At 39.2% G+C, this 27,417-nt stretch overlaps 1 protein-coding gene across 3 annotated transcripts in view; it reads right to left on the bottom strand.

The window, feature by feature from the left end:
* Positions 1-289: 289 nt before the first annotated feature.
* LOC117092642 (cytochrome P450 4X1) overlaps positions 290-27,417 on the bottom strand; it is an 86,614-nt gene continuing 59,486 nt past the window's right edge. For all 3 annotated transcript variants that reach the window (XM_033226502.1, XM_033226504.1, XM_033226503.1), the window contains exons 2-12: positions 22,049-22,190; positions 20,504-20,548; positions 18,294-18,421; positions 15,714-15,841; positions 15,476-15,630; positions 12,574-12,680; positions 11,812-12,002; positions 4,441-4,574; positions 2,413-2,477; positions 1,543-1,625; positions 290-1,047 (exon numbers count right to left, since the gene is read on the bottom strand). In XM_033226502.1, coding sequence (XP_033082393.1) covers positions 873-1,047; positions 1,543-1,625; positions 2,413-2,477; positions 4,441-4,574; positions 11,812-12,002; positions 12,574-12,680; positions 15,476-15,630; positions 15,714-15,841; positions 18,294-18,421; positions 20,504-20,548; positions 22,049-22,172 — 1,335 coding nt within the window. In that variant the 5' untranslated portion in view covers positions 22,173-22,190 and the 3' untranslated portion in view covers positions 290-872. The remainder of the gene's footprint in view (positions 1,048-1,542; positions 1,626-2,412; positions 2,478-4,440; positions 4,575-11,811; positions 12,003-12,573; positions 12,681-15,475; positions 15,631-15,713; positions 15,842-18,293; positions 18,422-20,503; positions 20,549-22,048; positions 22,191-27,417) is intronic.

A 27,417-nucleotide genomic window follows, 5' to 3' on the forward strand; every position in this document is an offset into this window, starting at 1 on the left:
ACAGTTGTTTATAAAAAGTGACAGAATGGGAAAAATTACAAAAAATAGTTATAATCAAGGATTATTATCCACAATATATAAAGAACTCATAAAAATCAATAAGAAAAAGGCAATTCCACAGAAAAACAAGCATAAACAGTGTACAGACAAATCACAGAGAACAAAACAAATATAAACATAAATGGCCAACAAACATGTTTTTAAAAAACTAGAAATAACTTAAATGCCCAATAAGGAAAACAGTTAAATAAATTATAGTGCATTCATACTACAGAATACCATAAAGCCATGACAAGGGATAAGGTGAATATTTATTAAGTGAAAAAATCAGTAACAATATAGGAATAATCATATCTATATGAACACATTGCTATATTTTACATATAAAATGTATAGGAAACAGCCTGAAAGAATGCACACCAAATTATTCTGTTTTCAGGAAAAGCAGTAGGATTGGTCAGGGCATGGAATCTAGGCTACGTGAAGTGAGATTTAAAATTTTTATTCTACATGCTTTTCTAGTGTTGGGAATTTTTGACAGTGAGCATACATGCACTTACTACTTGCATAATTCTGAAAACTATTTTAAAAACAACAGAAAATATAGGAAAGTCTATTGGTGTATATAGCATTAACAGTAATGAAAGTTTAACAGAAAAGATCTGAAGATCTCCCAAAGTCATATAGAAACAGATCTAGCTGACACACCGTGTACCTAGAAATGATTTTGGATCATGTGTAGCTTCACAGAGACCCCTATCCCACCAACCTCCAATCCTCCCACCATACACTGATCCCTTTCTATCTGCTTGGATCATTAGCTGTAAATTTAACTTAAAAACAAAGTATATTTAATCAGTGTACCCTGAGATCTAACATTCAGAGAGCTTCTTCAGGTGCAAATACATCCCATTCTTGGGCTTGAGGATAAAATGGTTGGAGAAAGTAGGAGGCCTGGTGGGGTCTGGAGTCACTCTAAAGTGGAGCAGAATCAAAGCAGTGGTCACCTTTAACTGAATCATGGCAAACTGCTGCCCGATGCAGTTCCTGAAGACAACAGGGAAAGAAAGTGATACATGAAAAAGTGATGTTTCTTCTGACTATATTAAAATACTAGCACAAGAAGTCTGAAGTACACGGTAAAGCGACATTTTTCCACCAAAGGCCATTGAAACTTTTGAACTTTAGACTTAAATTGTTTACTGTGAGAATGTGAGCTGGGAGGCTCCAACATGATGCCTTCCCTATAACAAGGTGGCAGTTGGAATTACTCATGAAATTATTTCTCTTGCTTTGAAGGTGGACTGCATTAAGCCTATGAGCAGTAGCTTACATTGTGGGACTGCTTTCAAGGCATAGCCAAAAAGGATGTGACAGAGAATAGGACTGTCCTTTGTAAAACTAACTGATCCTTTGGGGCTCAAATAGGCACCAAGATCTATGGTTCCCTGGAAGAATTTATAGAGCTGAGGAGCTGAAAGGAATAAACTACTCTCAAGTAAACATCTTTGGGTACTTTGAGCAACCTCAAATTGTTCTCACCTTGATCCAGCTGAGAATGGTAAGTAGGCATAGGGGTGTCTCCGATCAGAATTCTCCTGAGAGAACCTCAAGGGGTCAAAGACCTGAAATGAGAGGACAACCCCACCACCATCCCCAAAACAACATGAACACATTTCTTCACCTACTACCTAGCACGGATCAAGAGAAATATAACGTGAACTGCATGTGTAATTTAAAATGTTCTGGTGGCCACATTTTTAAAACATGAAATTAATCTTAATAGAGTTTATTTAACCAAAAATTTTCATTCCAACCTGTAATCAATATAAATAATTACTAAAAGGAAATGTTTCACATTTTTTTAGGGTACTACATCTTCAAAATCCAGCACATATTTTACACTTACAGCATAACTCAATTCCAACTGGCCACATTTCATGTGCTCAGTAGCCGTATGTGGCCCGTGGCTACACTGGGCAGTGCACCTTCATACCTGCAGACCTTACAGCCTCCCAGTTGATTTGTCTGATACCCAGGGAAACAAAATACTATGGCAAGTGGTATTATTTTCACTATGGAGATACATCCACTTACAAATGGATGTGCATCCACTTAGAAATCAAGCCTAAATGATTATGTGGCCAATTGTTACAGAGACATATACTCCAGCTTCCTATTACATGTAATAGATCTTAAACCTTAGTGGCTTTTGTGAAAGAAATCACTGATATGCGTCAAGAGTGTTTTAAGAACATAGAATAGTTTTACATTTCTTTTGGCTTTTACGTTTATTTTGTTTACTTTGTGTCATTTCCCTTAATTATATAGCCACTTTTGTGCTTAGCTACCAAAAAGTGACTTGCACAGCATTAGTTCTTGGAAGTATTTATGTACAAGAGAGAATCATACCTTTGGGTTTTTCCAGACAGCAGGGTTGTGGTGAAGACCCCAAATACTAAGAACCACGGTGATCCCTGAGAAAGGAGGGAAATAAAAGAGTTTGCAGGAGAAACAGCAAGTTGTGGGCTACTGTTATACTGCTCTTAAACAAGACTTTGGTTCTTCAAGGGAAGAGCTAGCTCCTGGCAATGCTCTGCCTGCTATAGCTGATGACACCAGTGAGGAACACCTAAGAAGATGCGGCTTGGGTTGGCACCTTAGCTTTCCACACGATTTACTTAATTCATGGTTCTATCTTAAGTAGCTGCTGGTGTCATATCGAAGTGATAAACCATGCTTATGTTTTCTGCTATGTTTGGAAATTACTTAAATATTTGTTTTTTGTTTTTGCTTAGAGTCAGGGTCTGGCTCTGTCACTCAGGCTGGAGAGCAATGGCGTGAGCATTGCTCACAGTAACCTTGACTTCTGAGCTCAAGTGATCCTCTTGCCTCAGCCCCCCAAGGCAGGAATACACACATGCAACACCATGCCTGGTGATTTTTTGTTTGTAAAGACAGGGTCTCCCTATGTTGCCCAGACTAATCTCAGACTCCCAACCTCAAGGAATCTTCCCACCTTGACCTCACAAAATATTGGGATTATATACGTCAGCCACTGTGCCTGGCCTAAATACCTATTAATGGACTATTAAGCTCCTCCTGGAGACAGTTTGGGTATTAAAGCACAGAACTGGCTGGGCGCAGTGGCTCACGCCTGTAATCCCACCACTTTGGGAGGCTGAGGAGGGCTGGTCTCAAGGTCAGGAGCTTGAGACCAGCCTGGCCAACATGGTGAAATCCCATCTCTAATAAAAATACAAAAATTATCCAGGCATGGTGGTATGCACCTATAATCCCAGCTACTTGGGAGGCTGAGGCAGGAGAATTGCCTAAACCTGGGAGGCAGAGGTAGAAGTGAGCAGAGATGACACCACTATCTTCCATTCTGGGCTATATAGCAAGAGTCCATCTCGAGAGGAAAAAAAAAAAAGAAAAAAAAAGCACAGAACTCTGATTCCATCATGCAGATCCAGTGACAAATTTCTACTGGTGCTGTTCACATATGGAAAGTAGAGAGAATTTTGGCAAATATCCATGTGGTTTGGGGAGAAACAGAGTACAAAACAAAGGAGAGAGAATTTGAGGGTTATTTGGTTTCCAGAAATAATTCTAGTTTCCAGAAATTCTGGGTCTGTCAGCAAAGTTACAGTAACAGGCTGTAGGTGTTTGCCACAAGCAATCCTGTTGGCTTGCTTCCTAAGACATGAATTAATAGAACATTGAATCAGATAAGTAAAAATATATCTCACATGACCCCTCTGCTTCCTATAAGCCCTGCTCAGAAACTTGTGTTGTTCCGAAGAGCTCTAGGCTCCAGACTCAGGGCCTCTGCACAAGTTCTAGCTCTGCTCACATCAGTTAACCTCATCTATACACTGGGGCTCCCTCTGGATTTCTGGCCACATCAAAAGTATTTAAATATGTTCAGCAAACTGTAAGTCATTGTATAAGCATCTATTAACACTGGAATCCAAGGGGAAAAATGAGATAATGGGTTTGAAGGCTCTATATGAACTATTAAACGTTGCACATTTATAAAGGTGATATGATGATGAGGTCAAAGATCTCCCTTGGTCTTTCAGATAAAGATACTGGTGCTATTTTCCATGAAATTTCAGCTGGGTTTCAAACTCAGTCAAACAAAGGTTATCTTAGAAATGATGTCCCACAATGGAAGAGACCCTGGATTGGATTCCAGAGACATGGATTCTGGGCTTAGCTTTGCTGCAACTGGCTATGTGCCTTTGGGAAAGTCATTGAAATTCACATCTGATCAAAGCATTATCCTCTGAGCTCCTCATAGGTGATTAAACCTAAGCCACTTGTTAGCATTATCTTTTGATTTCTCCAAGTGTTAAGAGACTCACTAATCTTTGTCACTGTGGTCTCCAGGATCCCACAGCCTCTAGGAACTGCTTAGGAAAAGAACGTAAAGACCTGCAGGCAATGTGCATCCATCTGGGAAAGTAAGTGGCTTGCTGAGATCTCTGAAAATGGATGGGACTGCAGGAATCAATCGGCATGTCTCCTTGATGCACATTGTGGTGTACGACATCCCATCCAGCTGGTCCCTGTGAGGATGAGGGAGGGAAGGAACTCAGATATCATATCCAGTTTAATTTTTTTCTGTTTTATGTTTGTTCCTGGTAATTATTACCCTCAGGTTAAAGCCAATTTGCCACTGGTCTATGTAACAGAATTTTAAAATGGGACTCTCTGCCTCAGGATGAGCTGAGGCCCCAGAGGCAGAGGAACCAAATAAATATATCATGTATCTTTATTATAAAGTGAGCTGCTAAACTACTAGTAAAACATTTGCTAAGGAGATTTCTGAAAACCAGTTTTGCAACTCTTAGTTCATCATATAAAGCAATAATGCAAAAAAATGGCAAAGGATTGAAGAGGAGACGCTTAAGAATTTTGAGAGAAAAAATTCTTTAAAGTGTTGTTGGAATGCCAGAGTGCCATGGAAAAGGAAGGGTGCTTCCCCCATCTTAAACAAGAGGCTTCAAGAGAATCACTTAGATGATCTGACTTGTGGTCCTTGGAGACTGGGGAGTACAGGACTAATGTGAAAGGCTGTAACTCAGAACAGACAGAAAGGCAGAGGACAGCAGCAGAGGCAAGGCAAGGATGTGCAACTGTGTCTTTGAACCAATTAACTGGCAAGAGGGAGAGCTCTGGGACCAACCTGAAAAAAGACTCTGCCTAAGGACAAAGATTCTCTTGTACCCTGAATCACCACTGGAAAGTTCTAGTGAGAGAGTCTCCAAGAAAGGGAGTTTCTCCTTGAGAGAAAGGGAAGCATGGAATATCCACCAAGCCCTTTGGTATGATCACAATATTACCAGCCCTTTAGTCCTTATCCCCTTTCCTCCTAAAACCATTCCTGGAAGGGCCAGAAACAGCAGCTACTGGGTATTGGGGAGCTGGTCAGTAAGAATAAGTCAACGATAAACCCCTTGCCCACTGCTGGCTTCTAGGCCCAAAGAAGTACCAAGCCGGGATGGAAAGAAAAGCTCAAGTGGATAAGCATTTGAAAGTTTCATTACCATACTGGGCCAGACAGTTTAATTACTGACATAAGACTGTTCTTGTGATTTAAATGAATGAGAACTTTATGAGACCCACTCAGGAATTTTCCCCAGAGATAAAGAACTTTCTCCACAAAGCAAGTTTAAAGTTTGTAAGTGGGAGAAGAATAAAGTTTTGTTTTTTTTTTAAATTTGCATCCTACCTAGTCAGATTGGTTCAATAAAATGACTGCATATAGTCTGTTTACCTTACTGTGTTTTTATATGTTTTTCTGATTACTTATTTTGAATGCAGGCTTTGGCCATTAGATAATGTGAATTCTAATTTTGAATTATTTCTTCCTCACTTGAGCTCAGGATAAATAAAAGTAATTCTGGCTGGGCGCAGTAGCTCACACCTGTAATCCCAGCACTTTGGGAGGCCTAGGTGGGTGGATCATCTGAGGTCAGGTGTTCAAGACCAGCCTGGCCAACACAGTGAAACCATGTCTCTACTAAAAATACAAAATTAGCCGGGCATGGTGGCGCATGCCTGTAATCCCAGCTACTCAGGAAGGCTGAGGCAGGAGAATTGCTTGAACCCGGGAGGCAGAGGTTGCAGTGAGCCGAGATCGTGCCACCGCACTCCAGCCTGGGCAACAAGAGCGAAACTTGGTCTCAAAAAAAAAGAGTAATTCTGCTTACCCTGGCACTTTGCATAATTAAAAAAACAATTTTGTCCATTTCAATCATGGAACAAAAGTTATCTTTCAAAATGTAGGAGAGATAGACATCTCCAGAGGGTGTTCACCATTACTAGACCCACCTTACAAAAAACACTAATATGAATTCTCCAAGTTCAAATGAAAGAATACTAATTAACAACATGAAAAATGAAAACAAAAATCTCACTGGTAAAGGTAAATACATAGTCAATTTAGAATACCCTAATAATGTAGTGGTGGTATGTTAATTACTTCTATCTCTAGTTTTATATAAAGTTAAAAGCCAAAACTATAAAAATAACTGTTGCTACAATAATTTGTTAAGGGATACAAAATAAGGGGACACATCTCCAAAACTAGGTAAATTATGACATCAAAGACCTAAAATGGAGGGCAGTTGGCAGAGTAAAAGTGTATAGGTTTTTTTAAGTGTGGAAAGTTAAGCTGTTATCAGTTTAAAATAGCCTTTTATAACTATGCTTCATGTAAGCCTCATAGTAACCACAAAGCAAAAACCTATAGTAGAGCAACCAAAGATAAAAAGTAAAAATCAAAGTACATCACTAGAGAAAAGCACCTAATCACAAAGGAAAAGAGTAAGAGAGGAAGAAAGGAACAAAAGACCTATAAAACAATAAGAAAACAATTAGCAAAATGTCAGTAGTAAGTCCTTGTCTGTCAATAATTACCTTGAATACAAATGAATTAAATTCTCTAATCAAAAGGGTGGCTGAATGAATGAATGAAAAAAAAAAAAAACAAGACCCAAGCATATGCCTCTACAGATTCTCATTTCATCTTTAAGAATACACATAGAGTGAATGTGAAGGGTTGGAAAAAATATTCCATGCAAATAGAAACCAAAAGAGAGCAAAGGTAGCTTAACTTTTATCAGAAAAATTAGGCTTTAAGACAAAAACTGTAAAAAGAGACAAGAAGACCATTATATAATGAGAAAGGGGTCAATCAATCAGGAGGATATGATAGTTGTAAATAAATATGTACCCAAAATAGGAATGCCTAAATATATAAAGCAAATATTAACCCTATTCAACAAACTGTGCTGGGATAATTGGCTAACCACATGTAGAAGCATGAAACTGGATTCTCATCTCTCACCTTATACAAAAATCAACTCAAGATGGATCAAAGACTTAAATCTAAGACCTTAAGTGTAAAAATTCTAGAAGATCAGAAAAACCCTTCTGGATATTGGCTTAGGCAAAGATTTCATGACCAAGAACCCAAAAGCAGATGGAAAACCAAGCTAAAACAAAACAAAACAAAACAACCCCAAACAACAAAAACAACAAAAAGATAAATAGTGGAACTTAATTAAACTAAAACGTTTCTGCACAGCAAAAGAAATAATCAGCAGAGTAAACAGACAACCCAAAGAGTAGGAGAAAATCTTCACAACCTATACATCCAACAAAGGTCTAATATCCGGAATCTACAGGGAACTCAAACAAATTAGCAAGAAAAAAAAATCCCATCAAAAAATGGACAAAGGACATGAATAGATAATTCTCAAAAGAAGATGTACAAATGGCCAACAAATAAATGAAAAAATGCTCAACGTCACTAATGATCAGGGAAATGCAAATCAAAACCACAGTGCAATACCACCTTACTCCTGCAAGAATGGCCATAACAAAAAAATCAAATAATAATAGATGTTGGTGTGGATATAGTGAACAGGGAACACTTCCACACTGCTGGTGGAAATGTAAACTAGTACAACCACTATGGAAAACAGTGTGGAGATTCCTTAAAGAACTAAAAGTAGAACTACCATTTGATCCATCAATCCCACTACTGGGTATCTACCCAGAGGAAAAGAAGTCATTATATGAAAAAGACACTTGCACCTGCATGTTTGTAGCAGCACAATTCACAAGTGTAAAAATATGGAACCAACCCAAATACCCATCAATCAATAGTGGATAAAGAAATTGTAGGATGTATATACAATGGAATACTGTTCAGCCATGAAAAGGAACAAAATAAAGGTATTTGCAGCAACCTGGATGGAAATGGAAACCAATATTCTAAGTGAAGTAACTTAGGAATGGAGAACCAAACATTAGATGTTCTCACTCCTAAGTGGGAGCTAAGCTATGAGGATGCAAAGGCATAAGAATGATACAATGGACTTTGGGGACTTGGGGGAAATGGTGGGAGGGAGGTGAGGGATACAAGACTGACTACAAATTGGGTACAGTGTATACTGCTTGGGTGACGGGTACACCAAAATCTCATAAATCACCACTAAAGAACTTACTCATTACCAAACACCACTTGTTACCCCAAAATCTAGGGAAATAAAACAATTAAATTAAGACAAAAACACTGGTGAAAGAAATTGAAGAAAACACAAATTGAAAAATCCTGTGTTCAAGAATTGGAAGCATTAATACTGTTAAAATATCCACACTACCCAAAGATTCAGTGCAATCTCCATCAAAATTCCAATGGCATTATTTACAGTAATTGAAAAAAACCCCTAAAATTTGATGGAATCATAAAAACTCAAATAGCCAAAGCAATCTTGAGCAAAAAGAGCAAAGCTGGGCCGGGCGCGGTGGCTCAAGCCTGTAATCCCAGCACTTTGGGAGGCCGAGACGGGCGGATCACGAGGTCAGGAGATCGAGACCATCCTGACTAACATGGTGAAACCCCGTCTCTACTAAAAAATACAAAAAAATTAGCCGGGCGAGGGGGTGGGCGCCTGTAGTCCCAGCTACTCGGGAGGCTGAGGCAGGAGAATGGCGTAAACCCAGGAGGCGGAGCTTGCAGTGAGCTGAGATCCGGCCACAGCGCTCCAGCCTGGGCGACAGAGCGAGACTCCGTCTCAAAAAAAAAAAAAAAAAAAAAAAAAAAAAGAGCAAAGCTGGAGGCATCACACTACCTGATCTGAAATTGACTACAGAGCTCTAGTCACCAAAACAGCATAGTGCTTCTAAAAAAAGAGACATATAAACTAATAAAACAGGATGAAGAGCCCAGAAATACACCCACACATTTACTGTCAACTGATCTACAAAGGTGCCAAGAACATACAGTGGTGAAAGGACAGTATCTTCAATAAATGCTGTTGAGAAAACTGGACATGCACTAGTAGAAGAATAAAAGTGGACCTTCATCTCACTCCATATACAAAAATCAACTCAAAATGGATTAAAGATTTAAACAAATGACTTGAAACTATAAAACGACTAGAAAAAAAACATAGGGAAAGCTTCTTGATATTATTCTTGGCAATGATTTTTTGGATACCACTCTGGAAGTATAGTCAACAGAAAAAAAAATAGATAATAGTTTTGCAGCAAACTAAAAAGCTTCTGCACAACAAAGGAAACAATCAACATAGTGAGGAGACAATTTAAAGGATGGGAGAACATGTTTGCAAATGATATATCTGATAAGGGGTTAATATTCAAAATATATGAGGAACTCACACAATTCAATAGCAAGAAAACAAATAACTGGATTTAAAAATCAGAAAAACCTAAAATAACATTTCTAAAAAGAAGACATATGAGTGGCCAGCGGGTATACAAAAGAATGCTCAACATCGCTAATCATCAGGGAAATGTAAATTAAAACCATAATGAGACATTACTTCATGCTCATTACAATGGTTATTACCAAAAAGACAAATGTTGGTGAGGATGTGGAGAAAAAAGAACCCTTATACACCGTTGGTGGTAATGTAAATTAGTACAGCCATGTGGAAAATGGTATGGAGTTTCCTCAAAAAATTAAAAATAGAACTACCATATGATGCAGCAATTCCACTTCTGTATATACAACCAAACAAAACGAAATCAGTGTGTTGAAGAGACATCTACATTCCCATGTTCATTGCAGCATTATTCACAATAGCCCAGATACAGAATCAACTTAAGTGTCCATCATTGGATAAATGAATAAAGAAAATGTGGTATATACATAAACAACGGAATATTCGTTAGCCATAGAAAAGATGGTATCTTGTCATTTATGACAACAGAGATGAAGTTGGAGGACATTATGCTAAGTGAAATAAGCCAGGCACAGAAAGACAAATTCCACATGATCTCACATGTGGAAATCTAAAACATGGAACTCACAGAAGCAGAGAGTAGAACAGTGGTTACCAGGGGCTGTGGGAGAATGGGGGATTACAGGGATGTTAGTCAAAGGATACAAAATTTCAGTCAGACAGGAGGAATAAGTTTAGGAGATGCATGGTATAATATGTGACTGGAGTTAATAAAAATTTGTATACTTGAAAATTGCTAAGAGGGTAGATTTTAAATGTCCTCATCACAAAAAATAAGTATGAGTTAATGAACACGTCCATTGATAGATTTAGTCATTTCACAATGTGTACATATATCAAAATATCATGTGGTATATCATATATATATACATACATATATATAACATGTATATGCACAATTTTGTCAGTTAAAAAAATTAAAAATGATTACTTAACATTGTATTTTGTGCTATATAGATTAAACCTTTAGTTTATGGTAGGAAAGGGCTTCTATTTCCTTATAAAATGAGATCTCTAATATACTTTTATAATGTCAAATTTGGTTTTACAAATGTTCCAATTGAGTTGACTTTTGAATATGAAATATGGTGTTTTTAATCTGGTCATGCTGCTGAGTTGTCCTTACCATTTCCATCTTCCTGTCCCTTTGACTAGATTATGTCAGGAACATGTTTTATCTTTGCAAACAGCATAAGCTGGGCTTTATTAACAGCAAGATATACTTAAAGTCTAGCAAAATAGAGATGACAGTTTCCACCTGGTAACTCCTACTTACCCTGTAATAGTCAGCTTAAGTGTCGTATACCCAAGGAAATCTCCCTGAGCTCCCATGCCAGGGTAGGTACCTGTCTTCTGTGTCTTTGTGCTAGCCAGCACATATCTCTATCATTGCCCTCATCATGCTACACTGCAATCTGGAGGTCTGTCTCCTGTCTCCTGTATTAGACCATGAGCTCATCGAAGACAGGGCCCACAATAAATCATAGTCATAAAAAAAGTCTCAGTATTTAAAATGTCCTCAGTCCATATTTGCTAAACTCGGCTATAGTATATATCATTTAATATTATGTTTGAAGTCTAAAATCAATCCTAAGGAATAAAATTGGTGACAAGCGGATGGGAGAGGTCGAGAATGAGCCTTAGATAATGTAGCTAATCATTCAGCTCTCTCAGAAGAGGAACTCCATTTGAACCCTACTGTTTAAGTTCTAAGTGTCAGCACAGGGATCAAGTCCTCATTTCCAATGCATCCCAGCCAAGGTGAAATAAAGAAATAAGACATTTCACACACCATTGATTAGAAAAACGATGACAGAGAATTTATGAATAAACTTTTTTTCCCCCCCAAAAGACAAGAGAATAATTGGGAGCTCTCTTTAGAAAGAACAGAAAAGTAGCCTACTTCTTCTGTTTCACCTATACATATCCTGAGGCACTAGGGTCACTAAGGTACCAGGGCAAAAAATAAAGCAAAATCTCAGGGGGAAAACTAGGATGAAAAATTTAGGAGTGCAGATCTTACCAGGTTATAGAACACCCATCCCCCAGGATGCCCCTGACCTCCTCCCGGCATCTCTCTTGATGCTCAGGGTTCAGAGCCAGGCAGTAAAGGATCCAGGAGATGCTTGCTGCCAAGGAGTCATGTCCTCCGAACAAGAACATGCCCACTTCAGAGTGTACATCAGTATCTGAGAAGCTGCTACCATTTTCATCCTGGAAGGTACAATACAAATATTTTAAATAAAATGCCAATTTATAAATGTTTGGATATACGACCACAATCATGATTTTAGGGGGAAAAATCAGTTGTAAATAGGGGTTTAAATTTTAATTCAGTTCGACAAATACGTGGTATAAACCATATTCTGCCCAAAGAATAAAGGAGAACCAAGGTTAGATAAGAAAAGCAGGCCTCACAAAGAGAGCCCTCAATCAGTAGGCCCTAGAAATTCTCTTCAACTCCCAGATTCCCCAGGACCTTATCATCACAATTTTGTATGTTCATCCATGTGACCATTTTTCATGATCCCCTAAAATCCATGTATCCATGACAATCCCCAAAACTTGTCAAATCCTTCGTTTAGTCTTTACTAATCCTCCTCTAGTGACGGAGTTGCAGAATTCTCTCTTTGTCTCAAATTGCATGAAGCCACTCATCAATTCAAAGTATGGTTAAATTTAGTCAATCGGTTTTATTCTTGTCTCCCCATCCCATTCTCACTTACCCACCTATTTACATAATTAACTGGCCACTTGAGCAGGCTTAGAAATTTAGAAGATTCACCTTGGCAGAAAGGACAATATCCAGAAAATCCTGGTACTTCCTCTTCTGAGTGTTATCTTGCTTTACCCCAGCCTGGAGGGATTTTTTTCTTTCCTGGATTATCGCATCTGGGTAGAAAAACAGTTTCCAATTACCAAAGTGACAGCAAAGTCAAATAAATCATAAAGCAAGCCATGGTTAATGAATAGCTCCAAATCTTGCCTGATTTCCAGATGTTTAAATAGATCTCATTTTCACAGATGGTTTATTTTCCCATCAAAGGGACTTTCGATCAAAGCTCCAAAGATAAACAACACAGATCCAAAACATAGTTTCTATCAGTATGTGGGCAATAAAATTAAGATGATTTCAAGTTTAGATGCAAGTGACCAATCATTCTTTTCTTCCTCAGTCTAATATTTTATCTTCATGGAAAAGTTATTAAATAAAATGGAATGAAATAGAAGGCAGGAAATGAAATGCCAATATATTTATAATTGAAGGAGTTGAAAGAAAAAACAAAACAAAAATATGGAACAGAGGTAATATTTACTATTTAAAAAATTTCTGATTTTATTTTAGATATAGGGGTACATGTACAGGTTTGTTACATGGGTAATATGAGAACCTTCTGTACTTTCTGCTGAACTTTTTTGTAAACCTAAAACTTTTCTAAAAATAAGGTCTATTAATGTTGAAAAAACCCACAAAATCTCCTTAATTAAAACAGTGTGATTCTAGTACATTGGTAGATACATCAATGGAATACAAGAGAACATCCAAATATACTCTCATCCAAAATAGATACAAGTACATGTATCTGTTTAGAATGTGATAAAGATGGTTATCTCAAATCACTTGAAAAGATAAACTTTTAAATAATGGTGATGGGAAAACCAGATAAACATTTGGAAAAATTAGATTAATACCTCATACCATATATAGGAATAAATTCTAAATGGAGTTTAGATCTCTGATTTAAATATGAAAAGAATGAAATTATACAAGTACCATAAGAAAATATAAATAGTTTTCTCTACAACCTGGGTATAGGGCAGTGGTTCTCAACTGGGGGCAATTTTGGCCCTGGGAACATTTAATAATGTCTGGAGTTATTTACGGTTGCCACAACTATCAGAGCTCTACTACATCAAGTGGGTAGATGTCAGGGATGTAGCTAAACATCCTATAATGCACATGTCTTGACAACAAGGACTTATCTAATCCAAGAGGCCATTAGTGCTGAGGGTTGAGAAACCCTGGAATAGAGAATGGCTTTTTGTGATTACTGAAAATCCAGATGCAATAAAATAAAATATTGATAAATTTGACTAAATAAAAATAAACAATTTTCAAAAATTAGCCAGGTGTGGTGGCGGGTGCCTGTAATCCCAGCTACTCAGAAGGCTGAGGTAGGAGAATTGCTTGAACCCAGGAGGTGGAGGTTGCAGTGAGCTGAGATCGCACCACTGCACTCCAGCCTGGGTGACAGAGAGAGACTCCATCTCAAAAAAAAAAAAATATTGAAAAGGTTTTAAGTTTTGAATAAATTTAACATTTAATATTTTCCCGAATACTTTGCATTTTACTTTTTCATAATTGTATAATATTTTAAAAGTAAAGTTTTTTTTTTACAAAGTTCTGTATAGCTTCCCCCAGATTCATTCCTCTTTACTCCAATGAAGCACATAAACATTAACATTTTCTGTGTGCACCATGACGCAGAAAGACTTGGGAACGGTTGCTATTTATAATGCCCATTTATGCTTTAAATTGTCAATGACCTGCTTCTCTGAATGTCCTCTTTATAATATCTATGTGCATGTATGCATATATGTATGTGTAAATGTGCATATGTTGGTGTGTCTTGCAAAATTCCTGGAAGCAAAGACATTTGACGTAATTATACTTTATATTTAACATCTATTCAGTGCCAGGCACTGTCCTAAATGCTTTATATATATTAACCCACTCATTGTAACAAACCTGTGAGATCGGTTGCTTTTTAATCTCCCTTTTCTAGATGACACTGAAAGAAAGCAGTAAGTAACTTACTAGTAACTGCTAGTAAGTGGTGGAGCTGATGAAGGATTAATTCACTGTTTGATAAGTATTTTCCACTATGGCATTCATGACAAGTAATGTTGAATTGCTTAAAAAGCTTAATCTATTTCAACTTTTTTGTTTATGCTTGCTAAAACTGTTTTTGAATCAAGACTCTTTCAGGTCCATGTCCATGTTTACGCTGTTCCTCTCTCCATTCCTACGTTGCATGGTTTTAGCCTGTCATTACTATTACTGCAATCGCTGTGCAAAAAGCCATATTCCATGTATGTTTTCAACTCTTAAGTGCCTACCTATATTTGTATTAATAATAATTATCCACAGTAAAAATAGTATATATATATGAAAATTCTGATAAGACTTACTGCTATGGTTGAAGCAAAGCCTTATAAAGGACTCAAGTCAAATTTCTTTGGAGCAGTGTCTACATAAAAGCTCCATTAATAACAAAGATTCTTTCTCTCATTATATTAAGGTTTTTTTTTTTTTTTTGAGATGGAGTCTCGCTCTGTCGCCCAGGCTGGACTGCAGTGGCCGGATCTCAGCTCACTGCAAGCTCCGCCTCCCGGGTTTTTTACGCCATTCTCTTGCCTCAGCCTCCCAAGTAGCTGGGACTATAGGCGCCCGCCACCTCGCCCGGCTAGTTTTTTGTATTTTTTAGTAGAGATGGGGTTTCACCATGTTAGCCAGGATGGTCTCGATCTCCTGACCTTGTGATCCACCCGTCTCGGCCTCCCAAAGTGCTGGGATTACAGGCTTGAGCCACCGCACCCGGCCTATATTAAGGTTTATCCCTCTAGACAGACACAGTACAATCATGACAGCATATGGATGTGGGCAACCCAAACCCAGCAAATACCTGTGTACTGATTCAACACTCGGCTTAACTTCTGGAAGCGGTAGCCCTGAGGGCTGAGTTTGAAAATTATGTCACTGTGATACAAGAAACTGTACAAGCGGTGAAATATGATTTTGCCGAGTTCAAATATGGCTTTTACATAAGGATCATGGGTGCTAGAAGAGAAAGTTGGGATAATGCATTAATAAACAACTTAAAAAATGTGTAGAAATATCTTTTTTGCTCTCCCACCACTGACCTGTTTGTCTGGCAGTTGGTCTCCTTGCTGAAAGCGCATTTCATGATTATATCCAGAGACATCAAGTTGATGTGCTCATAGACCTCCACGCTTGTGTCCTGAGTGCTGCAAATCTTCTCCCACTTATCCTGGCACAGGAGGTCAAGGTCAGCATCATCACCACCACCATGACCAAACTGCCTGCATTTGAAGGCTCCTGCCTGGCCCTGCTTTTATGATTTAAGGGAGACAAACCTGACCCAGCAGGAACCAAAGGTCACATGAGTAAATAAGCTATGTGCTTACTTGGGACACGAGGAAGGGAAAAATACACCCAGCGGAGTGAGAAGGAGCATGGAGAAACCTGCATATATGGTAAATGGCTGAGTTAAAGATCTGTGGCTTTTCAATTATTACCATAACTCTGCTTTCAAACAGACCAGAGTTCCATTAAAACAATCATTGACACAAGACCCATAATTCCAAGGGGTTTACCCCAGGGCTTCCTCCATCTTCAATTCCAAACTTGCTAGATGCCCTGCCACTGCTCTCAACCACCATAGCCACATTTAAAATAAACTCAGAACATTTTCAAAAACATTTTGGATTCAAAAGTGGGAAATGGAGCAAGTGTGGAGAGGAGCTGCTACACGGAGCTGCCCCCAGCGAAGCCTGACCTGGCTTAACTTCCCCACAAAGAGACCTACTCATACTGCTTGAAATGTTTTGCCTGACATTTTAAAACTGTCACAAAGTCCCTGGTTGAAAATGTATTTGCATAACAAGCATACTTTTTGTAAAAATTCAAATAAATGGATATTTTAAAAGTTCAGGTTGACCGATAGGTCTTAAGCACCTAGCCCCTAGCTTAAGACCTATCGGTCAACCTGAACTTTTAAAATTTCAGAGACGTGGCAACCACAAAGGTAAAGAGAATTTTAAAAACTTTTCCCTAAGAAAAAAACTGTCTAGTCAAACAGCTTTTATCTCAACTATGTAAGTTTTACTGAGAGCAAATGGTGAATTTAGAAGAAATGAGAACAGGAGGGAGGCTTCCAAGCTTGAGAAACTCTGGAATGATTCAGCAGAGGAAGGAAGTGTGAGAAAAATCCCACAGAAATATGTGGCTGAGAAATGAGGAGGGGAGGAAGCGCTCCAAGAAATAGAGAGAAAACTCCAATGCAGCTCCAGTGCAATCACTGGAGGATCTGAAATTGTGCTGCAGCTGAACAGCGCTAGAATCAGAAAAGGATGCTCTCCTCTCTCATTAGCTTGCGCCGCACAGTCTCTGGGTCTCTGCGTTGAGAACTCACACTGATGTTTCTACCACAATCCTGGCTGACTTGGGGTTCAAACTGCTTCTGTGAGTTTGGCTGAGAACCCAATCATTGAGCTGGTAACAGTAGTTTGTATGGGAACAGGGATGGGTTTGCACATGAAGTGAGAGGAAAACTTTGCCTTTGTTTGCAGTATTTGAAGTATCTATGATGAAAGTGTATTAGTGAATTACTTGTCTGATTTCAAAATAAATATGATTTAAAAATCAAAGCCATTGTACAAATAGAGTTTTGGAGTAGAACTCATTTGTAAATCTGAGACCACTCACAGGAATGTTTCCCTACAATGTTCTTCTGCCCCTTTGAAAAGTGTAGGTCAGGGCCTAGTGATCCTCCACCAATTACAAGAGGAAATTCACATCTGCAACTTTAATACAGACATTCTCTTTTGCTTGGTCCTTTATAGCCACTGCAAGTCTATGCCAATCTCCAAACCTTTGTTCATGCTCCCTCACTCTGCCTTGAATATTCTCATCCATATTACCTACATATTCAAGTCCAACTTATATTTCATGGCAAATTTGAGTTTCCTCTGAATCTGAAGCTGTTATAGCTGCTCCTGCCATCCTTACCTGTCACCTTGTGGAGGTTAACACAATTCCATCTTGGAAGCTAATCTGCCTTCTTGACTTCCAATTAACTTTAGTTCCAGGAATGCTCTGAGATTTCCAGTTTATCTATTGTTCCTTGTGTAAGAGCATGTACTTACAATAAATTTTGCCCTTAGGGCAAGTTCTTACTATTAATAATTTCCTCTAAAGCATGTGTGCCCCTCCCCACGGTCTATAATTCCTGGGTCTGGAGGGTAATGGCACAGGGATCCAACATCTTGTGTCACCACTGTGTGAAACAGCTATGGTTTCTGTTTGAAAGCCTCTATTGAATGTTTCTTTTTAATAATCTGTCAGTCTTTTTCTTCAGCCTCTCAGTTTCCTCAGACTTTGGGGTAAGTTTGTACAGACCTGCCATCCATGAAACGCATCTATAGCACTTACTATCTAACCGTCACCATTTGGTACCTGGTTTGCTGCCATAAAATCTCAAAATATATTTAAGACAGAGGACCAGATCTTCTTTTTATTAATATTATCACCCAAAGAACATAACAAATTTTTAGACACCTATTGTTCAATGAGTACTTGTATATTTGTTAAATTTTTAGAAACTGAATTTTAATTTTCATGGCCCACGAAACATTAACCTAATACTGTCCATTGCTGGGAGCATTTTGCAATGCACCAGAGCACTTTTCCCCTTCACTTACCAGCATCGTTTTCACAGAATGAGCCATCACCTCGATGTATGCTTTCAGGATGTTAAAATGGAATCCAGGAGTTAGCAGGCGACGATGCTGGAACCACTTGGGTCCATCTAGAGCCAGCAGTCCTTTCCCTTGAGAAATAAAAGGCGGAAAACCTTATGCCATTTAATCAGATGAGATGAAGGAGAGAATGAGGAACATAAGCAGCATGGAGTAACCATGACCTACAGGCAGTCATGAAATAGTGGAATATCAAAGTAGCACTTGTATTAATATACAATGCAATTTAATAGATGAAGGTGAATTTAGAAGCTTATTTCTGGGATGGATGTATTTAATACTGTGAGAAAGAGTTTCAAAGTCTAATAAATTTCAAAGCCTTATAAGATGAGCGTGCTAATCCTGAAATCACCAGTTGCTACCTATGTAGTAACTGAATAAGTGACTTAAACTTCGTGAGGTTTAGTTTTCTCAACAACGAACTATGATACTAAATACCTTTTTCCCTGTGTTGCTGTGGAGGTTAACTCAAAGTGAATACCTAAGGTAGCCAACCTTCTCCCTAGCTCACACCAGTAACACAGCAAGTAAATTCCTTTCCTTTCCACTCCAAACCAATCCATAAACTATACGATGAACATAAATTCACAAGGAAAAAGACAAGAGCGTCCACTCTGTCTTCTGATATTCCCTCCTTGAGCGCAGCTCTGGGAATGATACTATGTGAAAATACTTATTAAGGCTAATGCTTCACAATCTTCTACTGCCAGACTGGTCATTAGGATTTGACTTTAAAAGGACTTTAAAGTTTATTAATACATAATTGAGTATGTAATTGTAAGCACATTGAGTGCTTACAACATGCCAGGCTCATGATGCCTGATCTGTCACTCATACAATGGTGGCCATTACACTTAGTGCTAAAAATATGTATTTCTTTTTTTTTTTTTTTTTTGAGACGGAGTCTCGCTCTGTCGCCCAGGCTGGAGTGCAGTGGCCGGATCTCAGCTCACTGCAAGCTCCGCCCCCCGGGTTTACGCCATTCTCCTGCCTCAGCCTCCCGAGTAGCTGGGACTACAGGCGCCCGCCACCTCGCCCGGCTAATTTTTTGTATTTTTTAGTAGAGACGGGGTTTCACCGGGTTAGCCAGGATGGTCTCGATCTCCTGACCTCGTGATCCGCCCGTCTCGGCCTCCCAAAGTGCTGGGATTACAGGCTTGAGCCACTGCGCCCGGCCTAAAAATATGTATTTCATTTAATCCTCATAACAGCCCAGCAAAGTGACTCTCAACCTTATTATCAAAGATGAGGAAACTGAGATAGGGAGAGATTAAATGGCTTCCCCAAGATCGTATTTAACTAGTCAGTGCAGGAGGGGGCAAGATTCAAATCTAAGTGGTTCCTAATACAAGCCTATATTCTTTTCTTTAATTCGTGTCTTGTTTAACATAAATACCAATTATATAATTAAATAGCTTAATTTATCGGCTGACAGAATATTGCCAAACTCTAGAGCAAAATTTCACTGATTTACACGTGGAAATAAAGGAACTCCAAAAAGAAAGGAAAACATCCAAGAAAACAAGAGAGAAGGATAAAGAAAACAAGAATGGGGTGGTGAGACTGCAGTTTGTGTAGATTTTTTTTGGTGGGGGTTGTGGACACAGTTTTGCTCTGTCACCTAGTCTGGAGTGCAGTGGCATGATCTCAGTTCACTGCAACCTCCACCTCCTGAGTTCAAGCGACTCTCATGCCTCAGCTTCCTGAGTTGTGGGACTACAGGCATGTGCTACTGTGCCTGGCTATTTTTGTATTTTTAGTAGAGATGGGATTTCACCATGTTGGCCTAGCTGGTCTCGAAATCCTGACCTCAAGTGATCCTCCCACCTCGGCCTCCCAAAGTGCTGGGGTTACAGGCATGAGTCACTATGCCCGGCCGAGGCTGCAGTTTTAAAGGGAGAGCGGACAGATTCAGATACTTGGTGCCTTGAGAAGAAGACTTTGTGGGAGAGAAATGGATGAAGAAGTTTTCTGGGAAGTGGTGTTGTGTTGACCTTAGAGCTCTCCTTCAATCTTTCCCCTAGATAACAGTATAGCTCTACCTGACACTCTTCATGCTTTTGAATTCAGATTTCAGTTCCTTTGGCATGCTCTACTATGGAAAGGGGACTCTGAATGAGAGTGGGCTATACCTCTCATTTGCACATACATACCAATAAGTGGAGGTAAGAATTTCTGCAGGTACTGGGACTTGGGATCTGCAGAGTCAAGCAGAGGAAACAAAACACATCATTAGAGGGAGCTTTCATTATTAGTTCAAGTTGGTGACGGTTTTCTGGTTTTCTGTGTTTCCCTGCACCAACCACAAACAGTGAGCAAAAGAGAGCCCAGGGCTTACTTCCTGCTGCCTTTGGCAGCCTAGGGAAAGACCTGTGTTAGTCCTGGCTCAGTTTTAAAGAACAGGGCTATGAGGCAGGCAAGTACAGAAACCCTGATTCTTCCCTCGTTTACACTTCCTCCAACAGAAAGAGAGTTTGCCTGAGGGTTGCAAAGTTTCCATAACCATAGTTGGGACAACATATATCCTTTACAGAAGGCAAATTAAGGATCAGAGCAGAGGACAGCAGACACCAGGTACTGAGATGCCAATGCCTCTTGGTGTGTTTGTGAACCCCAAAGTGGAGGTGTTCTACTGTTCTTGTCCTTAACAGGTGAACATGAGACAAATCAGAGCAGGGGGACTGGAAACATGGAGATAGTCAGGACAATGCTCTTCTTTTACTAGGTTTTATTAGGAGTGGTGGATACGATGCATAGGAAAGATTGGAAGATAAAAACCTTCATTTTACAAAGTTGACAGGGCAAAAACTGGACATTTTAGTATTACGCTATGAAATAATCCACAATGAAAGCCTTAAAAAAGGATTGGGTGGGGGAGGTAGATGGCTCATACCTGAAAAGGGGACATAGTTCAGAAATATGTGGAGAGGAAAGCTAAAATTTGGATCATAATCAAAAGGTTTGATGGGTAAATTAAGGATCTAACATTCAGGCTTACATACTGAACCACCAGAGGTAGAGTTACTGCTGATTTCCCACCCTCTTGAGACTTATGCTGGAAACCAGCGGTAGGAATGGGAAGTGTTGCTGACAGTGAAGTCATAAAATCCACAGAGGCTGCCGGGCACGGTGGCTCATGCCTGTAATCCCAGCACTTTGGGACGCCGAGGCAGGCGGATCACAAGGTCAGGAGATTGAGACCATCCTGGCTAACATGGTGAAACCCCGTTTCTACTAAAAATACAAAAAATTGGCTAGGCATGGTGGCAGGCGCCTGTAGTCCCAGCTACTGGGGAGGCTGAGGCAGGAGAATGGTGTGAACCCGGGAGGCGGAGCTTGCAGTGAGCCGAGATCGTGCCACTGAACTCCAGCCTGGGCGACAGAGTGAGACTCCATCTCAAAACAAAACAAAACAAACCCAGAGAAGGCAAGGGAAGCCTTGCCTGGCAAGTCTGGTAATGCCAGCTGGGTTTTAAGTTACACTGACCTCAACATGTCCATGCAGTCCTGAATAAGACAAGGGACTGGGGAGGACATGGGAATCCCCTTCAGTATTGGTAGGAAACCTGTCACCTCCCCATACTTGCTCCTGGATCTCTTAAAGACCTCAAACCAATCTGCTTTGGAATCTTGCCTATGGGTTTGATGCATTTCACTTCTAGGAGGAATAGGTCCCAGAGATTTCCCCCTCTTCTTACCTGTTCTGCTCAGAAATGTCTTTGCATAGTCTGGGTCATAGATATAGAAAAATGCCTGAAAGGGCCCAATCCAGAAAGGGAAGGCACGAGGGTATTTTTCAATAATTTCCTCAAGCTTCTCCATGTTATCATCCTGAATAAACTGCAGTGAAAAAAGTAAAAGTAATTAGACAGCCAGCCAGGCTGGACTTGTCCCCTCTTACAGATACAAGCTGAATTCAAGTGACAAGGTCACACAAGCAGAGGAGCCTGAGACTTTTCTGGAAGTGACATAACATGCTTTCTTTGGAACTTCTAAACTTGGGGGATAATTCTCTAAACAAAGTTAGTGTATTTATCTTCTCAATATTAATATAACCTGTACCCCCAGACCAAGTCACTGTTGAATGACATTTACTGTGAACTCTTGTCCCAGTAGAGGGTGAGCCAAGTCACACTCTCTGCCTCACTTGCCAACATCACACACTCAGACTGGAGTGGGATCTGGAAGCTAAAAGACGTATTTCCTAAGTGGGAAACTAACAGTTACTAAATGAGGCATGACCCTACATCCAGCTCACCATTTCTTCTCCCTGTTCCTCCCTCTAATTATGCACCATTGATTGTTTCTCATGACTTAGTAGTAAATGCTTCTCTCTAAAAAATTGCCAACTCTATCTACAAAGAAAATCCAAATTATCCTCCCAACAACAGAAGGTCCATTTACACAGATGTGTGAAGCTTAAAGCCAACTCAAATACAAAACTTTCAGCTTCCAACATTTACAAATGAGAGTGCAAATACTGCCACTGGAGAAGGACTTTTTGCTTTTAGAAGCAGATGAGTAATGGGTCACTTAAATTGTTTCTCTAAATCACTGAAAACAAGATTCATTTACATTTGCTTCTTGTGTAAAGTGGAGGGCACCTGCACGTGTGTGTTTTGGTGTGCCCATCTATACACTTGAGCATGATGATGGGAGTCCCCAGCTGCAAAGTAATCTGAAGGCTGCCAGATTTTTCCTCATGTGACCAATCACACGGTATCTGCTGCAGGATTGTTTGTTCTCATCCTCAGGAGAGGTGGACAACTCTGGCTCCCATTTTTCTCTGTTATCATTTAGCAATTTTAACCCATAAAGTGCTCTCTGGATAGTTCAAGGCCACTGAAAGGTTGAGACTCTTGAAATCTAGTTTCTAAAATACTGCACTCTTTTTTGCTAATGTTGCCATAATCAAGCCAGTGATAAGCGCCCACCATCCAGAGTAGTGGTTTTCAACAATGTGAATATTTTTTCATTTATTCATTCACAAACAATAAACACGCAAGTATTTACTGAGTGTCTATCACATGTACCAGGTGGTAGAGGTACAGAGAAATCTAAGAAAGACAAGGCCTTTGCCCTCATGGAAATTATAAACTAATATGACAATTGTTTGTTTAGGTAAAAAACTTTCATAAATACCCCAGCCACATGGAAGTATTTCATTATACTTTTTAAACTCCTGACTAGACAAAAAGGACAGAAAACTATTGTGAATCCTGTACTATATTTAATTTATATTTTTTCATCCCCAGAGAAGCATCTAAATATACCTGAAAATGGGTACTACATATATTTAGTAAACATTGTTCAGAAATGTTCAGAAAATGCACAGTGCCCCCAAATAGCAACAGCTAACATTTATCAAGCACTGCTATGAACTAGGTGCTGCTAAATGTTTTCCATGTTTTATGTTATTTAATATTTACATCAAGAATCCTATGAAGTAGATATAATTACAATCCCTATTTTACAGATGAGGAAATTGAGCCCTACAGACTAGGTTAAATGATCTGTCCAAGTGTGTACAGCTGGCAACCAGTAATGAGGATTCAAACTCCAGTTTAACTCTGGAGCCCAAGTGCTTTATACTACTTAGCTACAAAGATGCTCTCTGCAGTACATCCAAGTACACACACAGACACACACACATACAAACACACACACTTGCATATATACATCGTAGGTCCCATAGGTTGGCTAAGATTCAGTGACCTACTGAATAAATGTCAAACCTTACCTGGAATACTCTATATAGTAAATTGATCTTTGAATAAATAAATTTTCTCAGCACTAATATGTTTATTCATTCAACAAAGGATTTACTGAGCACCTATTATGCACCAGGAACTGTACCTTGCACTAGGTTTATAGTGGCAAACAAAGACCCTCCCTCTCACAGATTTTATACTGTAGTTAGTGGTGCATAATAAACGAACAAGCAAAAGAGTACACAGTATAGTGTCAGAGACTGATAAGGGCCAAGATAATAACAACAGGGTTGGAGATAGAGAGTACTAGAGGTCCTATTTTAGTCTGAATGGTCAGGGCAAGCGTCTTTTAGGAGGTAACATTTGTTCAAAGGCCTGAATAACTTGCAGGGAGAGCAATACAACCACAGACATGCATGTTCAAAGCTCTGACGGAGGAATATCCTTGGCATGTTTGAAGAATAGTGAGAAGATCTGTATTACTAAGAGTAAGGAATGAAATTTCTCATCTTGTATGGAATTTCCCCCCCACACACTTTATCCTTCTATAACCTTACGACTATACTTAAAATGTTACTGTCTTTAGACAGAAGGAATAAGTTGCGGTGTTCAGTAGCACTGTTAACAATAATTTATTGCATATTTCTGAAGAGCTTGAAGAGAAGATGTGAAATGTTCCAAATACAAATAAATAATAAATGTTAGAAGTGATGAATACCCTAAACACCCTGATTTGATCACTGCACATTATATGCATGTATCAAAATATCACAGGTACTCCATAAATACGGACAGTTAAAATGTAGCAATAAAATGTTACTGACTATGTAAAATAGTTTCACCTTTTGAGCCTTAGAGACTAGATTTCCTTGTGACTTAGGTGATTCACCACAAGGATCCAGATCTGAGTAAATGGGGAGGGTTGGTAATATTAGTTTGATAGGTCTGTCACCTCTAATCTGCAAAATTCCGATAGAAACCTCTCGACAACAGAAAAAATAACTTAGTGACAGTCAAGAGGGAATATGGACTCTAAAACACTATGAATGCAATAAATAATCTGAAATGAAATTAAGACACAAGAGCTTCAAAAAGAATGAAACAGAAATAAATTTAACAAAAGAAATGCAAAATGTACACTTTGAAAAATACAAAAACATCGTTAAAAAAATTAAAGAAAGCTGGGCGTGGTGGCTCACTCCTGTAATCCATTCACTTTGGGAGGCCGAGGTGGGTGGATCATGAGGTCAGGAGTTCAAGACCAGCCTGGCCAATATGGTGAAATACCGTCTCTACTAAAAATACAAAAATTAGCTGGTGTGGTGGCGTGTGCCTGTAGTCCCAGCTGCTCAGGAGGCTGAGGCAGGAGAATCGCTTGAACCCGGGAGGCGGAGGTTGCAGTGAGCCGGGGTTGCACCACTGCACTCCAGCCTGGGTGACAGAGCAAGCCTTTGTCTCAAAAAAAAAAAAAAAAAAAGACGACGTACATAAATGGAAAGGCTTTCTGTGTTCATGGATCAGAAGACCTAATATTGTAAAGGTGGCAATAATCCCCAAACTGATCTACAGATTCAATGTAATCCCTAGCAGAACCCTAGCTGGTTCCTTGTAGAAATTGATAGGCTAATTCTAAAATTTACATAGAAACCCAAGGATTCCAAATAGCCAAAATAATCTTGGAAAATAACAAAGTAGGGGGACTCATACTTCCTGATTTCAAAGCTTACTACAAAGCAACTGTAAGGCAGTGTGGTATTAGCATAAGGATAGACATAGAATTTATTTATAATTTTTAATTTTTGTGGATACATAGGTGTATATATTTATGGAGTAAATGAGATGTTTTTGATACAGACATGCAATGTGAAACAGGCACATCATGAAGAATGGGGTACCCATCCCCTCCCTTCAAGCATTTATCCATTGAGTTGCAAACAAGCCTATTACACTCTTTATTTAAAAATGTATAGTTATTATTGACTACAGCCTCCCTGCTGTGCTATCAACTAGTAGGTGTTATTCACTCTTTCTATTTTTTTTGTACCCATTAACCATCCCTACCTCCTCCCCTAGCTCCCCACTACCCTTCCCAGCCTTTGGTAACCATCCTTCTACTCTCTATGTCTGTGAGTTAGGATAGACATACAGATCAATGGATTAAAATTGAAGATTCAGAAATAGACCTTGACATTTATGGTCCATAGATTTTTGACAAGGATGCCAAAACAATTCAATGGAAACAACAGACGACACAGTATCCATGAGACAGTAGAGATACATAACACAGGACAGCAACAATGGGGAGCCCCAGAACAGTATCTCCATACCAAGCTTAAAGAACAACCAGTCCAGACTGGAAAAGGAGGAGAGGTCTGTGGGAAAAATATCTCCAGAAAAACGAACAGATTATTTGGCATGTTTGCATTCTTGGAAATATTATTTAGATGTGTTTGACAGATCTATTAGAGCATTTGGAAAAAAATACTGACAGATATTGAAAAATGAAGCAGATTAGAAAAGGAAGAAGTTAACAATATTGTGGGGGTGGGGGAAGTTCTATGAGAAAATAAATAAAATGCAAGAGGACCATTTAGATCAGCAGTAAATAACATTTGCATAATAAAAATAATACAAATAGAGGTTTTTCTATTTAACTAAAAAATACAATACAATATAGTTATTGGGACAGTGGAAGATGAGGTGTAAGTGATTGCCTGTCATAAAGAAGTTCATAGGTGGATGTTGTCTTAGTACATTTGTGTTGCTGTAAAGAAACACCTGAGGCTGGATAATTCATAAAGATGATTATATGCGTTACAATTCTGCAGGCTGTACAGGAAGCATGGCATTGGCATCTGCATCTGAGGAGGACCTCAGACTGCTTCCACTCATAGTGGAAGTGAACAGGAGCAGTTGTGTGCAGAAATCACATGGTGAGACAGAGGAAGAGAGAGGGGGGAGTAGGTGGCAGGTGCTTTTCAACAATCAGTTCTGAGGGGTGAAGAGGGACTGAGAGAGTGAAAACTTATGAAGGAGACAGCTGCACCAAGACATTCATGAGGGATTCATCCCAATGACCCAAAGATCTCCCATCAGATCCCACCTCCAACATTGGGAATCAAATTTCAGCATGAGGCTTGGTGGGGACGAACAAACCGTATCTAAACCACAGCAGATGTCTAAACTTATGAAAGTAATAGATGCAATATAGTAATATTATTTTACAAGTAAAGATTTAAATACCAGAAAAAAACGATAAAAGGGTTGAAAGTGGTTGCTTTAGGTAAGAAAGACTAGAAAGCGGGGGAAACCAAAGGATCGTGCAGTAGCTCTGCCGGAATGCCTTCCCCACACCA

This window comes from Trachypithecus francoisi, unplaced genomic scaffold (assembly GCF_009764315.1).
Source record: "Trachypithecus francoisi isolate TF-2019V2 unplaced genomic scaffold, Tfra_2.0 Lachesis_group12, whole genome shotgun sequence".
NCBI lineage: Eukaryota > Metazoa > Chordata > Mammalia > Primates > Cercopithecidae > Trachypithecus > Trachypithecus francoisi.